We start from the raw sequence: 19,207 nt of genomic DNA, 5'->3' as shown, positions 1-19,207 counted from the left end.
TCCTTTATATTGGTATAGAAAATTCCCTCTTTAGGCAAAGGGCATGTGTGTATCTTGGTATGGATGTTCAACTCATTGCAGAACTTGCTAATTTTCCTTGTCTGAGTGGGAAACTTACTCTTCATGTATTCTACAGCGGGTCTCCCTGGTGGAAGTTGGGTAGTCTGTTTTTCTTTAGGTGTTCTGTTACTCTTCAATTTTTACACCTTCAATGGAACTATTTACATGTGTTCTATCTTTCTATGTTTCTAAACAACTTTCTTCTCAATAGTTAGCTTTTCTATTTCTATAGACCTTTTTTTTAAAAAAAATAATTGTCCAGTGGTGGGGAAGATGTACAGTTACTAGATCTACTCCAGTAGAGGGAAATATTTACAAGGGGTTATACAGACTCTAATCTAGTGGGGAAGGATAGATTCACACTGGCTTCAATTAGCTCAAAACTATCAATGTAATTCACAGATGCATTTTAACAAACAAACCCATGAAAATTCACAATCACAGGAAAAGTGTAATTGTTAATTCACAGCAACATTAGAAATTTGTCTACAAAATGGAAACCCTTACTTTGGCATCAAACCACAATTTTGTGTGAATTACCAATCCTCTCCATTACATATAAAACATTTACAAAAACACAATATTCAGTATTTAGAACAAACACAGTCACATTGATCTACCAGCATCACAATATCAAAATGGCACTATTCTAACTATCAGAGGGGTTAGCGGACTAGGCCACTTAAATAAAGAAATCAGGGGAATGGCTTGTCTGGTAAGCTTTAGCCCTGCCCACTCTTAGCGCACATTATCCTGTGACTAAAGGAAGCTCTGCGCTGTGCGGGAACTAGGGGAACCCATTAATCTAGTCGATACCAGTTTTGGAGGAAATTTGCATGGAGAGAGAAAGAACTTACTTCTATGATTATACACCCTTTCTTGGCAAAAGCAAAAAGCTATGTCTATTCTCCGGGATTCCAATTGTTCTAGTTCCCTAACACCTGAATAACACTTTACACCTGTATACTGCCTGCTTAATGCCCAGCGGTCCAAGCGAACACACCACTCACTTCTTTCAGACACCAGCAGTGCTCAGACACCGATAGTGCTGAGATAACCTCGTTAGCATAATAATATTTAGATATAGACCCTATATCATACCCAGATCCAATAGGTACTGAGTGCATGATGCCCAGTGGTCTAAGCGAACACACCTCCTCACTTTTTTCAGACACAAGCAGTGTTCAGAAACCAATAGTACTGAGGTAACCATGTAAGCCTAATATTGAGATGTCAGCCCTATGTTACACCCAGAGTATATGTGTACCAACTGTGTGATAAGTGTACTCCAGTGGATCCCCAGCAGTCCAGTGAATAGACGCCTCTTAGAACATAGATATCAGCTCTGTCACACCCAGAGCCTATACGGAATGCTGCATCACGCCCAGCAGTCCAAGTGATCACTCTGTTTAACACACTGAGGGGATAGGTGTACCGCTGTGTATCGCCTGGCAGTCCATTGAATAAACACCTCTGAAAACATAGACGCCATCTCTATGTCACACCCAGACCATTTGTGTACCGCTGCATCACGCCCAGCAGTCTAAGCTGTCAGCAAACAATACAATATAAAACAACTAAAAAAATAACACAATTTTCATCCTTCCTGACACTGACTATCAAAAAGGTGACTCCTCGCATCTTATGGTTTCCTAATTTGCCACACGCCAAATCTAAGACTAAGGATAGGTTGTGCTCTCTTACCCTTTTGATGGGGGCTTCAGGACGAACATCTGCCCGCCGATTCAGCAGAACTTGAATTCAATTGCGCCATCCGCTCACCTTTCTTGTTGCGCAAATGTTAATATGTCCGGGCAGGGTCCTCTTTCTTAGGCTGCAATCAGGTTCAACATGCCAATCTCTCCTGGCTGGCTCGCCAAATGTTACTCGAAATGAGATTTTACTTTAAAACAAAAGACAAGTGGCGTCTGGGAGAGCAGGAAACTGTTTGTTTAATCAAACATTACGGCTGGGAGAGCAGTTAGAGAATCGCATCTGAGGATTGTCTCTCAGAGTCCATCAGTTTGGAACACATTTTATAACATTCTCGAGCACCATAAAACTATCAAATTAGAACAGTTTTCATGGAGTCATGAATATAAATTTCAGCAGGAGAATTCAGGTGGGCCTCGACCTGGCGTTGGCACAATATGGGCCAGTGAGTGCTTGTCCAGATGTCCAGCCTGAGGTGCATATGGTCACCTCGAGTGCTGTGTGTGGTGTGTCCTGATTGGCTAGGTGTACCTAGCTACATGCGGCATCTAACTTTGTGGTGTTTTGGAATGCCTGTGTTCCTCTGGCCATGTGTGCTTTATTGGTGCCAATCGCCTCAGACTACTGTAGTGTCGCTGCCTATCTGTTGGATCTTTAATCTAGGTTGCCCTGTAGGTGTGCTTGGCTGTCAGCTAAATGTTATCCCACCTGTGGCCTGTCAGTTATTAACCTTCAGGCCTGGATCGCAGAGCCTCCCTCACCAAATACCTTCATGGGGGGAGTCGACAGAGTGTTCAAGATGGGGGAATTTAACAGGAGCGATATGATTTCGTATGAGTGTGAAAATGTATTGTGCATATACAAAGATTCCTTATTATCGTCCCCATCAATATTTGGATAGATGTTTCTAATACACTGTTATGTAGACATGTCGGGTTGGCGAAAACTCTTGAGGGCCATGACATTCCCAACACAGGGTTTAGACACCCGGCTAACTGTGCAGTTCTACTTAGTCAGGTGTGGCAAAGCTCCACCATGGGCCAGATTTTCCTTTGTGGATTGCATTAAAGGTCAGCAGCAGCTCACAAAGTCTCACCAATGTCAGATGTAGCACCTTGAAATTTTCTCAACAACATATTGTGGCTACCAACGATGGATCCTACAGGTCTTATTAAAAGAAAAAGAGTTCATGTAAGCAGCAGACATAATATTCCTTTAACCATGTCCAAGTCAGGACCAATGACTCTTCAAAATCTCCACACATCTCCACACTGTACTGGGACAAACTATATTCTATTGTGTAATCAATGTCAGAAAAGTGAGCATTAGAATTAGTCACTCCCAGCCTAATTACTATCAATGCATAGCCCTATCAAAATCACAAACACTTTGGCTGGTTCAGGGTCAGGAATGGTCAATAACAAGTCAAGGTCCAAACCTTGTAGTTGAAATCGGATATTACGATACTTCCAAGTGTTTAGGAAAGTGGTAGTGCACTCTGGAGAAGGCGTGTATATTCACCCTTACATGACAACCAATGGAAAATATCCATCCCTGAACTTCTAAAAAGATAAAAAAGATTAATGCTAAACAAAACCATGATTAGTCGCTTATCATCCGTGTCTCTGCCAATAGGCAAGAAGGCATTCTCTCTCACCCCTCTGATGACCGTGCAGATATTTTAAGTGAACTTGAACGTTGTGTTTCTAATGAAATTATGCTTGGTATGTTTGCAAAAGAGAAATTTGCAAACGTGCCAAAATGCGGAGTGTGGCATTTCAAACCTCTTTCACTGCATATTAACCATGAGGAGGATTTAACAGCATCTGAACAGGCAATGGGAGCGGATAATAAGCGGCTGAGAGGATGTGATACTTTATTTATATGTAGTTTTATTGAGAGTGCAGAAAGCCCCAGAGGATGCCAGTGTTTTAAAGTGCTACCCGAAGAAAAACATTTGTTGAAATGGGAAGGGGCTATAAGGCCTGATGAAAGATGTTAACAACTTGCAAACCTGCCACTAACTGGTTTATGACAGCTAAATCAAGGTATAACTGTTTCTGAACCTTAAGAGTACGTATTCACAACATTTGCTATAACATGAAGCACAGTATAGCAACTGGTAAATTTACGATTTCTAAACAACGAATAGCACTTTGTGATTCACGAATACTGCGTACAAAGCATTGCAAATAGCGAATCATTGCAAAAGTAGGAAGTTAAATTCACAACATACCATCAAGAAAAAGCAGGTGGAGGCCCAGCTTTCATAATGGCAGTCTTATGTGCAGTAGTGAGGAGGATATGCATACTAGCCGTCCAACGGAGAAGGAGGAGTGAAAGGATTGTGAGAAAAAGGGTGACTATTTGATCAAACAGAAGAAGAGATTTATGCTCAGTAACCTGGTGACACTTGAATTAATAGTTGAGCCGCAACCCATCCTAGGCAGGAGCAATCATCTTTACCATGACAATGCTAAACAAATACAGCTCTTGTGTTGCTTACATTTAGTTGCACGAGGAAGCTTACCAGGGTATTCTAGCATTTGCTGGATGCATATCACATAGTGCACACTGTCAATAGTGTTGCATACATTTCTTGATGTTATGATGTCAAACATACAGTCACATATACCATTACCCAATAACCCTGCATTATAACAGAATACAAAAGTGCCATAGCATCTTCCAAATGCTATAGGGTGTATAGATGGTACCCATGCCCTACTATGCATCCCAACCTCCCTGAAGGGACTATCTGTATAAGAACAGGTTAAGTCAGCACACCTAACATACTGGTGGTGTGTTATGTTATGTTGCTATGTCGAGCTCACGTGTCACCCTACACTAGTAAACACAGACCAAGTATGACAGTACTGTGTGGGCACACACGGCTCCAACAGCTTTTCTCACTCAGCACTGTGTGACCTTCTAGGAAGAAACCATGGAGATGTTAGTTACCTTGTAACTCATAACTGTGATTCCTGGCTTTCAGTTATGAAGAGATAATATCCGAGAACACACCTAAAATAAATATTTGCTTTTCAGTAGAAGGGGGAAAATACCATATTTTGTTGCATTTTACTGCGTTGGAGTCCTATGTTGCCAAAGCAGTACAAGTGTAGCCCCTACCCATAAGCACTATACTGTCCTACTATGACCTACGTTAGCCAGTGTAAGCAATTTTAATATGCCTTGTGACCACCCGCAAAGCCCCCTTCCCGACCTACATTTGCTTCTGGATTTGGAGAAATGCTCATCTCAGATGGTTTTGACTAAGTGTTCACTGCACGTTGTAGTGTAGTGGCCAGCCGGTGCACAGCTGAAATGAGTTGAAATGAGGAAGATGAGAGAAATAATAAAATTCTAATTGAAAGAGCAACTTCAAGTAAAGGGCTCAAAGAAGAAGCACTAGAAAAATACCAGCCCCCGACTTAGCAGGGAGGCAAAAAATTGAACACACTCAAACACTGATTTTTACAATTTTTAACACATTGGAAAACACTGAATAAACCCCAACATTCACAATAAATAGAAACTGAAAATAGGAAAACCTACTGATACCACATCATAGAAATATTTCTAACTACATTTCAATGTGCAAAACTTAAGATGTCATACATTTATATTTGACATGTGCCGATGCATTACGTTCATGAATTTTGGAACCATTTTTTAATCTGCATATACCAAGGGAACATAGCTATAATGCTGCACACTGCTGAAAAGCAGATTCAGATGTCTACGTGACAGTAGAGAAGCACTTGAATATTATCCAAAGACCTGTTGCAGGATAGTTGTTGCCGCCGCACATGTTCTATTACCTAATATGACAATGAGGACAAGGCTACCTGCAGAAAAGTGTCAGTGGTGTTCCTTAAAATGATGACAATGTTTTCCCAACAACCACCCCTGAATGCTAAAAGGGCTACAAAAGGATATGCATGCCAAAACTACGCAAAATAAATGAAAGGCAAGCATAGTTAAGCTGATCTAAACAGATATGATTGCTTATTTGTAGATTACACCTATTTAGAAATGGAACAAACTATTTAGCCAACCAGAATCGGTCATTCTCAGTACACTATAACTATGATTAAAGAAACCAATTGCAAAATGAATAGTGTACATTATTTCTGCTTTTGGACTGTAGTGTTCTTTCGACAGCCCTGGATTACACCCCCTCATCCCCATGGCTCCTCCTGCACCTTGTTGATGCAGTCTCAGGGATGACGGGTATTCTGCTAACGCTAGAGACCGCTTCACACTCACCCTGGGCAAAGGAAAGTCTACTGGCTGCATTAGTTGTATCCAGTTCTTCTACTGTAGCAATGATCTGGCCTCTGCTTCTAGGGACATCCTCCAAATGCACTCCTCATGCGCTCGCAGGTTGTTGAACAGGTAAGCCAGTATACAGTTATCTTCATGCCTGTTGTGTCTGTGCCTAGCTGGCGTGATGACTTGACAAAGGTCCTTGACTGCATTTGTGGATTCTGGCTTGCCAGCTCTGATATTTTCATGTCCTAATCTTTCTGTGTAATGCTAACCATATAGTATCTTCATATGTGACCCAGTGCTGCTTACCGTGGATCCACAGCATAGATTTTTCACGCCTGTAAAATTAAGTAGCAGTAGGAATAGCTAATGGTAAACCATGCTGCAAGTGATAACCCCGTTTCCTGCTCTGTCTAGCTAATGATGGCTGCCTTGCTGTGCCCCTAGTTTTTTGTTCAGTTGTTGGCTCCTCTCTAGCTGTAGTCCATTGCCGTGTGTGCAAACGTGCAAGTCTCATACTGCCCGATGGACTTGTCACTGCTAGTGACGTTATTTCATCTGCACTGCACTGAATGGTTATCCCTCCGACTGGCCTTTCTGGCCAGATCTGAATTAGGAGACGACATATTTTACATTTTGTATGTGTTTCTAAATGTAACTCTAGCGAGTGAACATGTTTTTGTCCACACGTGTAGTACAGTTGTCACATTGCCACACAGGAAACGGGATGATGTGACTGGGTATATGAGCTTCATGGCCCGTTACGCAATGCTTGTGTTATCCCCATTAAACGCTGTTTGATAATAGCTACGTGATTGTAATAGTATTTGATATTTTACTTGGTAGAAAGAATATTAAGGAGCGTTCCTAAACTTCACTTATGGTGATATGCCTAATGAACATTCTTAACGTTCTCGAGCATTACATGATAGCGTTTGTGCGGGAGGGTGGCTGATGTGTTAATATTTACAACTCCTCTGGCTGCAGGGTGGATTCAGGCGGGACTCCTATAGGTGATGGTGATGGGTCCTCCCACTCTGGCCCTTTCAGCCTGCCTCCTGCTGTCTCTTTCTCGTGCCCTGGAGCGCAGGTCATACCACCCCTTTCTTGTATCTTCCACACCCCTGTTCGTCTTGTATCCCCTTCTTATCAGATTTCAGTGACCTCAGTTGTCTTTGAGGCCTTCCCACGCGGTTTATCATTCTATGCTAAATGTTCCTAAGCTAAATTCTCTAATTCTTGGTTGCTGACTTTTCTCTTTCTGTCTACCGCCCCTCCCTCCCCACAGTGTGGCAACTGGCTTACCATTTCATTTCTTAGTTTTTAGGGTCTAGCCTGTGTTGCATGCGTATTGCAGAAAGACGCTTTAGTTATTAGAAAAGGGCTCGGAGCCCTGTCAACGTCACGTCAGTGTGTTTGATTGGTTGGTGGGCTTGCCTAGTAAAATCTGCTTGCTTTCATTAGTGGAAGGCATGCACACGTCATGCCTTTTCCGGTGGTTAGCCCTCCTCGAGCGCAGCGACCAAGTACAGAAAACATGCGAGGCTCGCTGTTTTCTGTCGGATCGTGGACTACTTTTTCTCTATTTTCCTAGCGCGATTTTGCTTGGCAGAAGTCGAGCGCTTTACACAGTTAATTTCACTTTTTCGGTTACGTACATAAAAGCACTTTTGCCGATAGATGAAAAGTCAGGTTAGGAGTTTACAACGCCATCAGCTCTAACATGAGCAAACGCGAGACCCGTTACATTGCAAATGCTTGTTTGAATTACTATAAGTTTTTTTAATTACTATAGGTTTGGACCTTTGCTCTTCTCTCTGGCTTCTTGCCTCAGCTGGAATATACAAACAAGTGATGAATGGAATGCTTGAACGAATGACAGCCACAGTCAGGGCCGCATCCCAGTACATCATTGTTTCGCACATGATGCCACCTCAGTTTGGACTCAGCATTATGCAAAATCAGGTTTGACCCTGCTCCATTGGGTACAGTTTAGCTTCACCTGCTAGATTGGGTACACCTTGAACCAGTACTTCTTTGCAGCACTGTTCCTAGCTCACATCCCGGTTCAGTTAAGCCGATAGTCATTGCCTCCGTGAGGTTTGCTACTTCCGACTATGATTCGCAGTTACAATTAACAAATTGAAAACTGCAATGCACACAAATGGGAAATTAAAATTCGGTACATGATGCCTAAAAATGTTCAATTTGGTAAAAAGAGGCTTTGTACATAATGTTTTACAATTGAGAATTTATGAGTCATTGATTTTTGTAATTTCCAAATCACAGGTTAAGTGGTTTGTGCATTAAACCAATACTTGCAATAGCAGAGAGGAAGGGTTTCTCAGTGCTCGTGTGATTTTGAATACTTGCGTACCCCGACTTCAGTGTTAGTCTCACCCTTTCCCCACTTCTTTGTTGTCTCCTTCAATTCTAGAGCTGCGCCTTGTTGATGGAGTGGACCAATGTTCAGGCCGAGTTGAGATTTTTCATAGCGGTTCCTGGGGGACGGTGTGCGATGATAACTGGGATTTAATCGATGCACAAGTTGTATGCCGACAGCTTGGATGTGGCGATGCTTTAACATATACTAACAGTGCCTATTTTGGCCAGGGCAGTCTAAGTATTCTTCTGGATGACGTAGACTGCAGTGGAACAGAATCCTTTCTGTGGAATTGCCCCAGTAGAGGCTGGTACATCCATAACTGTGCCCACACTGAAGATGCTGGCGTGATCTGCTCAGGTATTTTGTATTCAAGCTACCTCTATTGGGCTTTGCTGTCAACATAATAAGAGGGTGGTAGATGTGTGTATGAGAAATGTATGTGGTATAAACACTCGCATATAAGTAAGTGACTGCTCCTGCCTACTGTGATAAAGTGTTCTAAAGCAAATCATTTAGGAAAAGACAAAACACGTGGAAAAACATTGATGCCAGATACTCCCATGAGTGTATGGTACTGGGAAATGGTCCATGCAATATTTACACTTATCACTGTGGGGACCCCAGCTGCAAAAAGCTTAGGGGGAGGCCATCAAACCTGTGAAGTTGTTGCTAGCTGGTTCTCTCTGCCATGTTGAAAACCAGCTGCTTTCCCTGCAGCAGGGAGTAGGTTTACAGATATCTTTAAATCCTTGAACTCTTTACCAAGAATGCGGTGTTGGCAATATCATAAACGCTTGCTTCAGAAGGTGGATAATCATGCCTATTTAAGGCAGATATCATATTTTCTTTCAAGGACGGATGAATAATTCCTACAACCATTTCCAAGGGTCCATAACGTCTGGTAACATTCAATCCCAGTATGGTGGTTTCTGCTTCCATGGCGATATTGAAAGTGTGGATACAAGTACTCCATTTAGTCCCTCCCTATACGTAATGAGTCCATTGCTGTCAGATCCAAGCAAAAGCAACAAGGCTTGGCAAATGCATCATACACCTCTATGTTCCAGCTGCTAGTTGTTTAAAACAAAATCTCTTGTGCTTAGTTGGAGATAACAGAGGAATACCCTTCTCTACCGTTGTCATTTTAGCACTTCTGACGTCCCTTAAAATACTAAAGATTTCATTGGTGCAGTTGCCATCAAGATCAGTCGTCTCCGACTAGGATTTCTTTTACATTTGTAAAAATATTTTCCTCTGTGAAAGCCTGAAAGAATTTGCTGTTTTGTTAACTTGTATTGTAAGTGTCTGGGTCATCTAGGTCTGGGTGTGATAGCAGGGACTGGCAGTATGGGGAACTTGATAATGCACATAGTTATCTTACCTTGTGGGGCGCTACCGTCATCCTCACCGGATATAGGACCACCTAAACAGGCCAGGTAAAGATGTCCTTGTTTGTGACATATTGTGTAGGAGAGAGTAATTTTGTGAAAGCTGACATTGCTTATAATCAGTAGCTGACTATTGTGCTAAATCACAACATAAATGATTTCTGCCAAATCAACCTCAGCCTGTGGAGGGCTACTACAATCCAGATGTCATTCTCACTGCGACTGCCTCTACAAGCCATAACATCAAGCAATCAGTAACCGGGTTGAACTTGTATGGTCTTTCCAGATCCTGTCACTACCAGAGCAAACAGTCATGAATTATTTACTGTTCTGTATCCCAAGAAAACCCTAATCCTTAATTATATACATGTTCTAAACATTGTGAATTCATTTCGCATATGCACTAGCTGTTACTGTAGTAGTTAGATCTTCTCACTGTACAAGCTGAGAAGCTTGAGCTGGTTGAAGGTCTACACTTGTGGATACAATGGGCATGGTGTCTTGAGGAGGACAGGGCATGGTGGTAAGTAGTGAGAATTCAGCATGAGGTGGGCAAGGAGGAAGAGGAAGTGAAGCATGGCTGAAAGTGTAATAGTGGTAGCAAAAAAGGAATAGAAAGGCAGGATCGGAATAGGTGTGTGCTGGAGGTTGCCGTAAACAGCAAAGATGTCTAAATTGAAAGGAGTATCTTCAAGTAGAGAGGTAAGTGAGATGTTACACCACTATAAGGAGCAAAGGACAGTAATCTAATTTCTGCAGTCATAGGATGGTGCAAGTATACTACAAAGTCCATAATTTGATACTGGCATGGTTCTGTCTCTGTAGGCATCAGTGCAGGTTTGGTTTATAAATTGTTCTCCATGGAGAAATTTCTTCTGCTGCACATCCATCAAATCTTATAGTTGTCCATTCTCATTCTCACTCTGAAAACATAAGGGGAGTGAGTCATTATGACCCTCGCTGTTGGCGATAATGTGGCGGTAGTCCCGTGAACAGGCTGGCGGTACTTACTGCCACATTATGACAGCGGCGGAATGGCGACGGTAATACCACCGATACCAGCTGGTTGCTGCCAGCCTGAAGCCTGGCGGCCACGGCGGTTATAATCCACCAGGACAGCGCAGCAAGCAGCACTGCCCTGGGGATTACGAGTCCCCATCCGCCAGGCAGGTGGTATGGGAGATGCAGGGGGGTACTGGGGGCCCCTGTATGCATGGGCACTACAGGGGCCCCCATGCACAGCCTCATTGTGCATTCCACTGCCCGAATTACAGGCAGTGGAATGAGTGACGGGTGCTGCTGCACCCTACCCACCTCAGCATTGCCGCCGGCTCGATTACGAGCTGGCGTCAATGTTGTGGTGACTTTTCTGCTGGGCCAGTGGTGGAAATGCTGTTTCAGTCCTCTGGCCCAGCGGAAATGTCATAATAGGGTGCCAAATATACCACCAGCACTGGCGGTATGTTGGCGCCTGCAGCTTCAACGGTCTTTTCAAAAGACCACTTAAGTCATAATGAGGGCCAAAGTCTTTAGAAAGGACAATCTGGCTCTATTCAGGATGGAAATGGGTCTTTAAAACGTTTGCTCAAACTTACTCAAGAGTTTGTGTGCTCCCAAACTTTGCAGGTCATGTTTACCCTGGAATGAATACTCCCTGCCCCAGGTAAATGATTTAGCTATGCATAATATTACACCATACTGTGGTAAAATTAGGCATGGATAAACTCCTTTGTGAGAGAAAATTCATGTTTTTTGACTTACTAAAGTGCATTCTTACTTGTAAATGAGGCCATTTATCTTATGCAGGTTGAAGTTACATATAACTAATATGTGAATCAGGTCCTCTGTAATCATGCTCTGAAACGTCAGTAATTTTTTTGTCCAATGGTTCATCCAACCTCAAATGCCATGTGCAATTTCACATTACACTGATGAGACAGTATACCCCGTTCCTGCCTTCCCCAATTTACAGTTTTCCATTCTAGAAAACCAGGCGCAAAGGTTGTTAGGTTTTAGGCTCTTGCAGGCTACAGGTCATTTGTACACTGTTGACAGTAAGAAATATTAAAGCAGGCCATATAATACCTCTAGTTATACAGGTTGGACACGCAGGCCTGATTTAGAGTTTGGGGGACATGGAACTCCATCAGAAACGCATAGGAGTACTCTGTTCACCAAACTATCAGTCCAGCTGCTTCATCTAGTGTCAGGCAGACTGTAAATATTGCATTGTCAGAGCCCTGTTGGCTCCTTCGATAGGATACTTCCTTCAACGAAGTAAGGTCCACCAGAGTTAGGAATTCCCATGATCCACTCTATTTAGGGTGGACCCGTGAAGTGTTTTTTTTCTTGTCCATCACCACCAGGAAAAACATGGTGGTAAAAGGCACAAAAACCAGTTATAACCCACAGGCCGTCAGGTTGTGGGGGTCATTAGTTTTTTTTCGTTTTTTTAAAAAACGAATTTTCGTTTTGGCAGTTTTCTTTAAAAAACAAAAAAAAAAGTAAAAAAAGTTTTTGAAAGGTTTATTGGTTGGTCATCATGGCTGACAGTATTGTGGATTAAAGTTTTCCTACATTCGATCATGACACTTCCTGTCAGTGTAGACCATTTTGGGAAGGGCTGCCGGACAATTTTAAATCTGGTGAGTGGCGGTCCCTCGTAAGGGTGGAGGTATTGTCCGCTGCTATCCTGATGGAGTAAATGCTAACTGCCAAACTCTAAATCAGGCCCTCAATGTTTTAACAAATGTCTGACAAAAAGTCCAGTTTGCTTACCCATACTGGTGTGCTGTCACCAGTTTTCAGTAGCATTCTGCTACACGTATATTCACTAGATATCAGCAGCTCTGATAATGTGTAGCAACATCTATCAGTGTGTTACTTTATGATCTGGGCAGTTTAGAATTAATGTCCGCCATCTTGGCTCACAGAGATTTCTGGTTAATGTTGCAGTCACCATGTTTGGTTAGGCACCTACATTTTGGATGTACAAATTCAAGGCCATATTTATGGTCAAGTGGAGCGGTGCAGCAAGTCACCTTGCTGCCCTGCACTGCATCACAGGGAAAGGGCTGGAATGTGCCGATCCCTGCGCTGGTGCTCTTTTGGTAGCCTAGCACCAAAGCAGACACCCTTGCATCATCATGCAAGGGTGCCTGCATTGTAAGGAGGATTGTTTTTTGCAGGAAGGTGCACCTTCCTGCACAAAAACAAACCTCATGAGGGTTTTTCCTCTTTCTACATGTGCTGCAGGATGCAGCACATATAGAAATGGGAAATAACTAGGGGAAAGAAGATATTTCTCCACGTCATACCTTACCTGGGAAGACATAGCTTTTTGGCTCATTCCAAGTGTACCATTTTGGGTGAATCTGGGAATGCATCAAAATCCATGGATGTTCAATCAATCAATCAGGGATTTGTAAAGAGCGGCTACTCACCCGTGAGGGTCTCAAGAAGCACGCGGGGAGTTAGGAGGGGGAGCTGAGGATCAGTCGAAGAGCCAGGTCTTGAAGTCCTTCCTGAACTGAGACAGGGTGGGAGATTGCCTGAGGTGGACGGAGAGGGTGATCCAGGTCTTGGTGGCAATGTGGGAAAAGGATCTTCCTCTGGCTTTCTGGATGCGGGTGATGTTGGCAAGGCCTCGTCGGCAAAGCGGAGTTGTCTGGGGGGAGTATAAAAGGAGAGTCTGGGCCTCAGGTAGGCTGGTCTGGCATTGTATAGGGCCTTGTAGGCATGGGTCAGGAACTTGAAGGTGATTCTCTTGTCAATAGGCAGCCAGTGTAGGTCTCTTAGAAGGGCGGAGGTGTGGCTGTGTCATGGGACATTCTTGATGACACAGGCGGAGGCGTTCTGGATGCGTTGTAGTCTTTTCCGGGTCTTGGTGGTGGTTCCGGCGTAGAGTGCATTGCCGTACTCAAAGCAGCTGCTGCCGAGGGCCTGGGTGCCTGTCCTTCTGGCTTCGGTGGGGATCCACTTGTAGATTTTTCGAAGCATGTGCAGGGCATGGAAGCCACCTGATGAGACTGCACTCACCTGTCATTCCATTGAGCGTGATGAGTCTAAGATGATGTCAAGGTTGCAGGCGTGGTCGGTGGGGGCGTTTCCAAGGGTGGTGGGCCACCAGGACTGGTTCTAGGCAGAGGGTGTAGAGCTGAGGATGAGGACTTCTGTTTTGTCCGAGTTCAGTTTGAGGCAACTATCTTTCATCCCGCGGCAGCTGCTTTCGTTCCTTTGTGGAAATAGTTTTTGGCGGTGGTCATGTTGTTGGTTAAGGAGACTATCAGTTGGGTGTTGTCAGCGTAGGAGACAATGTTGAGTGCGTGGCTTCTGACAATGGCGGCTAGTGGGGTCATGTAGAGGTTGAAGAGGGTGGGACTCAGCAAGGATCCTTGGGGTACGCTGCAGCTGATCTTGGTGGCTTCCGAGAGAAAGGGGGGGAATCGGACCTTCTGTGTTCTGCCGGTGAGGAACGAGGAGAGCCATTGCAGTGCTGAGTCTCGGATGCCGGCATCGTGGAAGCGGGTGCATAGCGTGTCGTGTGTTGGAACACCCACACAACACCCATTGAATGCCTCTCTGTGGTAAAGTAATGCACCACAGCGATTTGTACTGCATTAATCCAGATTTATAAAACCACTCAGGGCCACACAAGGTAGCCTTCAAAATCTAATTTTTAAGTTGCGCCGTTCATGCACCACGCAACTTGGTACATGTGCAATGCAACTGGGCTCAGAAATATGGCCCCGGATGTTTCCAAGATATACATTTCACTTAAGAGCAGATAAAGGGAGATTTCTAATTTTAGTAGGCAGGTTTATTTTGCACTCTAGGCTTCGCAGAGCCATATGTCTGACATTAGGAGAGTCAGTAGCCTTTATTTTATAAAAAGAAAATGTAAAACAGTCTCATTGTAGTAATAATTGCAAAGTAAAGCTAAAAAGGAACATTATTTTTATATCTGAGAGTTAGTGCTTCCAACAGCATGCAATCCTGTGTGGCAGTAGTGAACACACAAGCACATTAGAAACTGGAAAGTAAGGGCAAATCTGGAAAGACAGTAAGATTTGGATTATTGTTCACTGCACAATGCTGCTCCCCTTCTGATTATCATTGTGTGCACCCATATATTTGTGACAAGTTAGAACATAATCCACTATCGAGTCAAACACAACATAGATTTAACCCCTTCGCTGCCAGGCCTTTTCCCTCTCCTGTGCCAGGCCTTTTTCAGGCTATTTGGGGCAGTTCGCGCTTAGGCCCTCATAACTTTTTGTCCACATAAGCTAGCCAAGCCAAATTTGCGTCCTTTTTTCCCACCATCCTAGGGATTCTAGAGGTACCCAGACTTTGTGGGTTTCCCTGAAGGAGGCCAAGAAATTAGCCAAAATACAGTGAAAATTTCGTTTTTTTTTAAAAAATGGGAAAAAGTGACTGCAGAAGAAGGCTTGTGGTTTTTTCCCTGAAAATGGTATCAGCAAAGGGTTTGCGGTGCTAAAATCACCAGCTGTCCAGCTTTCAGGAACAGGCAGACTTGAATCAGAAAACCCAATTGTTCAACACAAATGTGGCATTTTACTGGGACATGCCCCATTTTTACAATTGTTTGTGCTTTCAGCCTCCTTCCAGTCATTGACAGAAATGGGCGTGAAACCAATGCTGGATCCATGAAACCTAAACATTCCTAAAAAGTAGATAAAATTCTGAATTCAGCAAGGGGTAATTTGTGTAGATCCTATAAAAATATTGAAATTTAGGTAAAAAACCAGCAATTTTTCTATACGTTTTACTCTGTAACTTTTTCCTGCAATGTCAGATTTTTTAAAGCAATATACTGTTACGTCTACTGGACTCTTCTGGTTGCAGGGATATATAGGGCTTGTAGGTTCATTCAAGAACCCTAGGTACCCAGAGCCAATAAATGAGCTGCATCCTGCAGTGGGTTTTCATTCTATACCGGGTATACAGCAATTCATTTGCTGAAATATAAAGAGTGAAAAGTAGCTATCAAGAAAACCTTTGTACTTTCAAAATGGGCACAAGATAAGGTGTTGAGGAGCAGTGGTTATCACATCTCTGAATTCCGGGGTGCCCATACTAGCATGTGAATTACAGGGCATTTCTCAAATAGACGTCTTTTTTACACACTCTGTTATATTTAGAAGGAAAAAATGTAGAGAAAGACAAGGGGCAATAACACTTGTTTTGCTATTCTATGTTCCCCCAAGTCTCCCGATAAAAATTATACTTCACTTTTGTGGATAGGCCTAGCGCCCGCAACAGGAAATACCCCAAAACACAACATGGACACATCAAATATTTTGACAGCAAACAGAGGTGTTTTTTGCAAAGTGCCTACCTGTAGATTTTGGCCTCTAGCTCAGCCGGCACCTCGGGAAACCTAGCAAACCAGCGCATTTTTTAAAACTAGACATCTAGGGGAATCCAAGATGGGGTGACCTGTGGGTCTCTGACCAGGCTCTATTACCCAGAATCCTTTGCAAACCTCAAAATGTGACCAAAAAAACACTTTTTCCTCACATTTCGGTGACAGAAAGTTCTGGATTCTGAGAGGAGCCACAAATTTCCTTCCACCCAGTGTTCCCGCAAGTCTCCTGATAAAAATGATACCTCACTTGTGTGGGTAGGCCTAGCGCCCATGAAATGAAATGGCCCAAAACACAACATGGACACATCACATTATTTCACAGAAAACAGAGGTGTTTTTTACAAAGTGCCTACCTGTGGATTTTGGCCTCTAGCTCAGCCGGCCCCAAGGGGGGGCAGAAATTGCCTAAAATAAATTTGCCCCCCCCACCTCCGGGAGCGACCCTTGCCTACGGGGTCGCTCTCCTTGCGAGGCATTGGCGAAAAAATAAAAAATCCCCGGTGCCTAGTGGTTTCTGCCACCTTGGGGGCAAATTGACCTCAAATCGGTCGATCTGCCCCAAAGGGGGGCAGAAATGGTCTAAACATGATTTGCCCCCCACGGGAGCGACCCTGGCCTAATGGGTCACTCCCCATCTCTAAAACAAAAAAAAAAAAAAAAAAAAAAAAAAAAAAAATTGCCCTGGCGCCTAGAGGTTTCTGCCCCTCGGGGGCAGATCGGCCTAATAACAATAGGCCGATCTGCCCTCAGGGGGGCAGAAATGGGCTAAAATAAATTTGCCCCGCCAACCACCCCCCCCCGGGAGCGACCCGTGTCTACGCGGTTGCTCCCCCTGCGTGACATTGGCGCAAAAAAATAAATCCCCGGTGCCTAGTGGTTTCTGCCCCCCTTGGCGGCAGATTGACCTTGAATCGGCCGATCAGCCCCCAAGGGGCCTTCCCCTTGAAGCCTCTCTGGCCTCCCCCACGTGATTGAAAGAGAAATGCTTTGCATTTCTCTTTCGATCGCGCTGGAAGCTGAGCTTCCAGCGCGATGGAGGAGGCCCTCTGTGATTGTCAGCGTGCAATGCGCACTGACGTCACGGGGGTGGGGGGGTCAGGGGTAGAAGGGGAAGGGCTTCCCCTTCCATCCACGACCGGGGGGGTGGGTGGTGAGCGCTCCCCCCAGTTCCCGGGTGCAGGACGAGGTGATCTCGTCCAAGGCACCCAGAAACCGGTGCCTTGGACGAGATCACCTCGTCCATGGCACAGAACCAGTTAATGTGGTTCCTATCTGGATGAACAAAACAGAACTATTGCTTTTTCCTTCACACTCTGTGGAACAAATGGAGGCAAAATTATTTTTCAAAGCCGTCTCAACACTTTTTTCTCAAACCAGAACATTTCACCTTCAGTTCCTGCCTACTATGATATGAAAGGTTTGGTTTTGAGCCACGCATTTGATATCAAAATTGTACTTAAGCTGCAATGTAATTGGACAAACAAATTTGTTTTTGCTTTCCAACAGAATCAGGAGCTCTGATGTCACCTACAACAGTATCCTCGTCAACATTATCAACACAAATAAAAACAACAACAACAGCAACAACAACAAAAACAACCGCAAAAACACAAATAAAAGCAATATATCAGAAAGTTAGAATGGAAACAAAAACTACAGCACGAACAGTAACATCACCAGCACTTTCATCAACAACACCACCAACACCACTACCAACCGCAGCAACATCATCCAGAGCATTAACAGCTCCTGCAACCACAACAACAACATTACTACCTACAACAACAATAACCAGAGCAACAGCCACAGCAACAATACCAACATCAACAACCAAAGCAACAATACAGACAGCGATAACACCACCAGTGACTACACCAAAAGCAACAGTACCAACAACAATAAAAACAGCAACAACCGAACCAGAAGGTAACTTCAAAGTCTCATAGCACATGTCATGGTTATGGTTTTTTTGTATAGTTGATTATGCTGTAAATCAATGGATTGTGTAGGCAGTGGGATGAAACAAAGAGGTTAGTGGAAGGAATAGATGCACCTGTGATTTAAAGTGAGATTATATGGGTGACAACCATATTATGTATAATGTGAAGAAGGAGTGGTTGAACCTATGATTGACTGGCAGAGAAGAATCAAAAAGTGCCATTTGGTTGAACCAAAATAGAATTAAAAGCTAGACACTGTGGACTCAAGTGGGAGGACACTTCGCAATACATACCCTTTACTTTTCTGCACACCCTTAATTCTCCACAAATCTGCTCACATTAAATGGTTTACTGTTCAATCTCATGAATTATCCATAGTTCTGTCATTTATTACTTTACACTATTTTGCCCTGTTTGATTGTTATATTTCTGCTCATTATACATTCTAAATAGTTAGCACTTCCTATTTATACAGTTTCTACAGTGATATGCCACATACATTTTGATAAATTATTCTGTGAACAGTGTTTTAACTGTTTAGCGGCTAGTCATCTTTTCAAGGTGTGTAGATCATACACTTGTAATTGTGTAAATGCATTTACTAAGTTTAGGCCAACATAAGTCATATACACTCAAGCATAAATGAATGGACCATATATGAGTTATACTGAATCAAAGTTGTTGAAAGAGAGTAAGCTAGGATAGAAGTATAGCACGTTTTATTAAAAAGAACAGCTCGTTTATATTTTTATTTGTTATGGTATGTTATGTGTTTTTTGTGTTTAAAAAGACTTTGTGAGAGTCCAGACCTGAAAACGCAAGGTAGTTTTTAGTTATTATCTTGAGTCGTCTCTAAAACTATAAATGATTTGATTGATTGTTTTTCTTCAAATGTAATATCACCATCAGTATTTAAATACTGCCATTCCTTTAGTTTTTATGGGATGAAACAAGCCATGCATCCACCCATTCTAAAATCATATATTGCTGTGATGTCCTCTTGGTAGTATGCATGGACCCTCTGTCAGCTATCTGATATCTGCATGTGTCCACC

General features: G+C 43.3%; 1 protein-coding gene across 1 annotated transcript in view; it reads left to right on the top strand.

The window, feature by feature from the left end:
• Positions 1-19,207, top strand: part of LOC138301678 (uncharacterized) — a 175,494-nt gene that overhangs the window by 60,751 nt on the left and 95,536 nt on the right. The window contains exons 5-6 of the mRNA XM_069242193.1: positions 8,486-8,791; positions 17,720-18,139. Of these exons, the coding sequence (XP_069098294.1) occupies positions 8,486-8,791; positions 17,720-18,139 (726 nt within the window). The remainder of the gene's footprint in view (positions 1-8,485; positions 8,792-17,719; positions 18,140-19,207) is intronic.

Source organism: Pleurodeles waltl, chromosome 6 (genome assembly GCF_031143425.1).
Source record: "Pleurodeles waltl isolate 20211129_DDA chromosome 6, aPleWal1.hap1.20221129, whole genome shotgun sequence".
In the NCBI taxonomy this organism is placed as follows: Eukaryota; Metazoa; Chordata; class Amphibia; order Caudata; family Salamandridae; genus Pleurodeles; species Pleurodeles waltl.
Note: the sequence above shows the minus strand (reverse complement) of the source record. Positions and strands in the feature narration are given on the sequence as shown.